The following is a 6,336-nucleotide window of genomic DNA, read 5'->3' on the forward strand; positions in this document are numbered from 1 at the left end:
ACGGATAACGGATAATGGGTGATGGATAATGGAAAGTTAATAGGAGATAAAGAATAAATTGGATCATGATAATGTATTAATAATGGATTAATAATGTTTTAATAATGGATTAATAATGGATTAATAATGGATTAATAATGGATTAATAATGGATTAATAATGGATTGATAATGGATAATTTGGATAATAGATAATAGATAAAGGATGATAGATAATGGATATTAGATAACGGATAATAGATAATGGATAACGGTTCGGGTTAATAGATAATGGATATTTCATAACGGATAACAGATAACAGATAATATATAACGGATACTAAAAAAATGGATAATTGTTCCAGGACTCCTTCTTCACCTACAGACCCGTCTTCATGACTCTGCGCTTCAACCACAATATATCTGCGCAACTTGTAATGGTTAGTTTAAACAATATTTGACGCTAGCTGGAGTGCCCAGTGTTGCCCGAGGAGTTAAAAAAATCGAATATTAAAGAAACTTTGATTTCAGGGTACCCATGAGTTTACTCAAAAAAAATCTGCTAATTCGGTCAATCCAGTCTTTAGACCAGCTATAGCTAACGAATAAAAAAAATCAAATTTTGAAAAGATATTTTAGCCTGTGTTACTCCTAGAGTACCTATGTGTTTCCTCAACAAATCTCAGCCAATTCGGCCCAGCCGTTTGGTCAGCTTTAGTTAGTGATACGATTTAGTAGTTAACATACCTCCATGCATCCAAATACCAATAAATTTCGATGTTTTAATTTATATGTAAATCGTAAAACAATGGCCCTAACTTGACTTTGTATTTTCCTCTTTTTGCAAGAAAATCTTGTGGCCAAAGAAAATCTCTTAATATTTAATTGTTTCTTTAGAAATAATCGATGGCTTCTTGACTCTGAGACAAAGAGCAGTAAATAATGAGAAAATAGTTCTGAAATATCAACTTGAAATTGCACAGAAAGGTAATCAGTGTCCCCCCCCCCCTCCCCCTAAAAAGTATATTTTGCTTATGTTGTGACAATTTTGTATTTTCCCTAAAAATCTTCGTTATTATNCCCCCCCCCCCCTCCCCCTAAAAAGTATATTTTGCTTATGTTGTGACAATTTTGTATTTTCCCTAAAAATCTTCGTTATTATTTACCCCCACAGCCCCTGGATCTGGGAAGGGGGTAATTTTTTCAATTTTCAAGGTAAAACTATTTCGCGCTCTCGTTTTGTTCACTTATTTACGATTTTTGATTATGTTTCCGTAATAACACGCTTTAGGTTTTCAACTTTAATTAATGTTCAGGATTGAAAGAAGTGTTAGAACAGATAAAAAATACGGATGAGTATGAGGAGAATGAGATAAAAAATACGGAGGAGTACGAGGAGAATGAGAAGCATGGAGAGATGAAGACTGGCGAGGATGATGAGGATGCTGCATCTATTCTCAAACCAGAGTCATTTCAGTGCAACCAATGTGAAGAAGTATTTAGTGAAAATTCTATTTTAAAACATCACATGAAGACAAAACATCCGCCCAACCATGAGTGTTCTACTTGTAATCTTGTTTTCAAGCGGAAACATTCGTTAATTAAACACAAGAAAAGCTTTCATGATGGATTATTTACTCCCTGTGATATCTGTGATAAACTCGTGAAGGATCTGGGATATCACAAGAGAAGTGTTCACAAGAAGATTTTGTTCAATTGTGAATCTTGCGGTAAATCCTACACGTCTAAGGTAATAGCAATGATTGAATATTTTAAAATGTTGTAATGAATGGAAATTTCTTACCATCTTTCTTAAGCTTGGCGTCTATATTCTTATAATATAATTGGGGTTTGATATTTATTTAACAATAATTTAAACAACTTCAATTGGCAAGTTTTTCGGGTTTTTTGGCACTTTTACCCAAAATTTTATTATTTTCCTCCTTAAAATATCATCAGTTTTCCTTAATTTCTTGACTTTTAAAAATATTCATTATCTGGGCAGTGTTTAGGATCCGGATCCGTTGGATCCGCAACATTTTGGCTTCCTGGATCCGGATCCGGATCGGATTCAAGGGGAAAAATATCAACCAAAACCAAAAGCGCTGCTCTCCATAAACAAAATATAATTTTTAACTGATAATAAATTAACAAAAATCTCCAAATTTCTGAATGGTGAACATTTACATATTTTAAAAAATCAGTAAATCTTGAAGAAATGTTCAGGACCTGGATCCAGTATCGGATCCGGATCCATTTTTTTCCAGGGCGGATCCAGGATTCGGCTCCGCATCAAAATTAAATGAATTCTATGCGCTATCTAAGGAAAAATCGTGTTTTTCTAAAAAATATGTAACTTGATGTTAAGGTTTACTGAAAAAATATTTGTTCTTAGAGTGCGCTGGATTATCATAAACAGAGAGTTCACAGTACAGACAGTACAGATGTGTGCCAGTACTGTGCAGCTGAGGTAAACTGTACACCAGTACAACATACTGTACAAACTTCTACCTGTTTAAAGGGACTGTCAACGTAATTAGGAGTAATCCTTTCAGGGGTGTATATTTGTCATTCATGATTGTTAATGATTTGAAGAAAAAAATGAAAAGTGGAACTTTAAAGAGGCAAGGTTTTTCATTCTTATTGATTTTTTTACCCCAAAATTCCAGAAGTTCTGAGTTGAAGCATTTTTCGAAGTGTCTTCTTTATACATACAGAAAAATTGATATTTTCTCTAATTAAGCATTGAAAATCTTACAATAACTTTAAGGAAAATATATTCACCCCTGAATCCTCTTCTGAAGTAGCTTTATGTCGGGTTCACAACTGTACCGTTTAAAGTTTCGTCTAAGCAAATTTGAAAAGGGATTCTAAAGTTACAGTAAAGTGAATTTAAGCATGCAGTATTAGAGAAAAAAGACTGGCACAGAATTCAATGCTCATGTAAAGGTACCGTTGTGAATCATACTTGCCACTCTACAGGTTGAAGTTCACTTAAATTGCTTCTATATTACAGTCACTAAAAGAAGAGTTGTACCTGTATATACACTTGGGTGTTGAAAAAAGAGAATACAGTACAGTACACAGTACAGTGTAGTGCAGTGCAGTGCATGCAGTGCAGTACAGTACAGTACAGTACAGTACAGTACAGTACAGTACAGTACAGTACAGTACAGTACAGTACAGTACAGTACAGTACAGTACAGTACAGTACAGTACTACAGTAAGTACAGGACAGGACAGGACAGGACAGGACAGGACAGGACAGGAATGGACAGGACATGGATTTTATGAAGACTTTCCCTGTTCAGAGTATGAAATTTTATACGAAATTGAAGCACAGAGGTTAAGTAGATAGAATTAAGTATTCGTTATTTAGTTGTCTGTGAAGAGTATGAAACTACATATAAAGCTAAAGCACAGTGGTCAAGTAGAAAGGACAATTCCTTGCCAGCATAATAATTGTTCTAAACTTTTCAGGTTTTAATTTAAAAAAATTATCGATTAGATTATTTATTTCTATTCTATTCAACTGTAGAATAGGAAAATTCGTGTTTTGATTTCAAATAGTTCAAAGAACATATAACACAGCAATCGTTCAAGCGGCCGGTAAAACTATTTGTTTGATTACAACATCAAATACACATTAGATTGCTTCCCATTCCACAGTTTTATAGATTTCAAATCATAACTTGATCTTCCCATTCCACAGTTTTATAGGGGTCACTGTATATTGTATAACAAACATGTATTTATCGCTATTGTATTTGTATTGTAAAACTATTCAATTTTCATTGTTATTTTTATATTTATCGAACAATTCATATCATACCAACTTAATGTATATTTATCTTTCTAAATATCTATTAATTCCTCTATCTGTATTTTAGAAATAAACAGCGACTTCATGTCTACTTAATTATGTATCTGAACATTTATTTAACCATTTATCTACTTATCATCTTTCAATCTATTTATCTATCTGTCTATTTATCAATCTATCTATCAATCAATCTTTTCATCAATCTGTATATCTATTTATCTATCTATCTATCTATCCATATTTTCATCTGTCGTTCTGTCTATCTATCCTCGTATATCTATCTATCTATTTATCTATCTGTATTTTAGAACTAATCAGCAGGCAACAGTTCATTATAAGACAACGCATCTGAACATGAAAGTAAGAGAATAATAAAGTACAAATTATAATTAACATCTGCCACTTCCTATAGATAATATATACACTAAACAGGTTATTTCTTTCACAGATGGGATTCAGAGATAAATTGTAGGTCACAGTGGGTCTTGGTCTTCAGGTTTTCTTATTCAGATTTAATTTCCTAAATCATAGATGCTGTACAAACTGACCTAGAGGAAAACCGACCTGTAGTTTTGTTCATAAGTTATTTAGAAGTTATAACTCCCCTCTCGTTTTTACGGATTCCACATTATATATAATTATCCTCTAACATCCAACTCCACCTTATCATCTCTAACTAACTTAATCAACTTAAACTAACCTAATCAGCTTAAACTAACCTAATCAGCTTAAACTAAGCTAATTAATTAAACTAACCTAATCACTTTAACTAATCTAATCAGCTTAAAGGGAGTGTTCGCGAAAAATGAAAGGGGGTATAGGCTTAATGCGATAAAAAAGCGCTTTTGATCGCTTCCAATCATACTTATATCTGTTGCGTCTATAAGGAGAAAATTGTTAAAAACGACTAATACCGAAGAACGTAGTGCCCATACAAATTCAGAAAGATGCAAAATTTAACTCGGATCGTAAACAATCAATTTAATTTCAAACAAATCATTTAGATATTAAAAACAATAGTCATCGATTATTTTTCGACGCATTCGTAAATAGTTGATATTTCATAATATTTTGTATTTTTCATGATCTGAGAATTACTTTTGAAAACATTTATTCCTGTTTCGAGGATTTTCGATAATGAAGACGACATTTTCATATTTTCCAGGAATGTTCGAAAATCCAACGCCAGCAAAAATTATTTAAAAAAAAAAAAAATCAAAAATATTATGAAATATTAACTATATACGAATGCGTCGAAAAATAAACGACTACTACTGTTTGTAATATCTGAATGATTTGTTTGGAATTAAATTGATTTGTTTACGATCCGAGTTGAATTTTGTATCTTTCCGAATTTGTATGGACGCTGCATTCTTCGGTGTGAGTCGTTTTTAACAATTTTCTCCTTATAGATGCAACAGATAGAAGTAAGATTAGTAACGATCAAAAGCGCTTTTTTATCGCATTAAGCCTATACCCCCTTTCATTTTTCGCGAACACTCCTTTTGAACTAACCAAATCAGCTTAAACTAACCAAGTCATGTAAACTATACTAATCAGCCTTAACTAACCTAATCAGCTTAAACTAACCCAATCAGCTTAAACTAATCTAATCAGCTTAAACTAGCCTGATCAGTTTAAACTAGCCTTATCATCTTAAACTAGCCTAATCAGCTTAAACTAACCTAATCAGTTTAAACTAATCTAATCAGCTTGAACTAACCTAGTTAGTTTAAACTAACCTAATCAGCTTAAACTAACCAAATTAGCTTAAACTAACCTAATTAGCTAAACTAAACTAATCATCTTAATCTTTATTTATCAGCTTAAACTAACGTAATCAGAATAAACTAACCTAACTGTTTTTTGGTATTCTTCTTGCCTGGTTTATTAGATCCATAATCTACCAGATTCCTAATTCAATATATAACTGGGATGTATATGTATTGCAGTAACCCGTCCATAGGCTGATGATGAAGAAGTCTTCTAAGGCCAACTACGAACGTAGAAACTAACCCTTTTTAATATCAGAAAAAATGTTAGGTCGAAAATCACTTTGGTCAGTTTTCGTATCTCAAGTTCTGTCCTAGTTAAAGTCGTCGTAACTTAAATGTCGTCTTTTCAAGAAAACTTATTGTTATTCACATATATATTTGTATCCAAGTTTTCACTTATTATCTAAATTATATGTTAAAAAACATAAATAGTTTAAATTCGACAATTTTCAAAGCCAAAACAATCGTGAAAATCAGTAACTGTGAATTCTTAGTAAATATAGATGCACCGATAAAATACTCGTAAGCAATCAACAAATCCCCTAATTTTTAATATAAAAGTTATATTTTCTAATAATTTTTTCTTTCTTAATTGAGAAAAAAAAAATCTTTTGCTAATGTTTTATTTTCTTTTTTTCAGGAAATGTGTTGTTACTGTAATAAAGAGTTTAAAAACCTAGTTTCTCACATTAGTCAAATTCATAAACAGAGCAAACATACTTGTGATCAGGTGAACATTATACATTATACATTATACATT

At 31.9% G+C, this 6,336-nt stretch overlaps 1 protein-coding gene across 1 annotated transcript; it reads left to right on the plus strand.

The window, feature by feature from the left end:
• Positions 1 to 14: 14 nt before the first annotated feature.
• Positions 15 to 6,306, plus strand: LOC111712310 (zinc finger protein 271; the record flags this gene model as incomplete). Its single annotated transcript, XM_023486885.1, is given in 8 exon segments — positions 15 to 18; positions 344 to 418; positions 876 to 965; positions 1,295 to 1,728; positions 2,374 to 2,448; positions 3,358 to 3,458; positions 4,110 to 4,161; positions 6,217 to 6,306. Coding segments are annotated over 8 exon segments (921 nt in total), but the record flags the coding sequence as incomplete, so codon positions are not given.
• Positions 6,307 to 6,336: the final 30 nt, after the last annotated feature.

This window comes from Eurytemora carolleeae, unplaced genomic scaffold, assembly GCF_000591075.1.
Source record: "Eurytemora carolleeae unplaced genomic scaffold, Eaff_2.0 scaffold1135, whole genome shotgun sequence".
Classification (NCBI taxonomy): Eukaryota; Metazoa; Arthropoda; class Copepoda; order Calanoida; family Temoridae; genus Eurytemora; species Eurytemora carolleeae.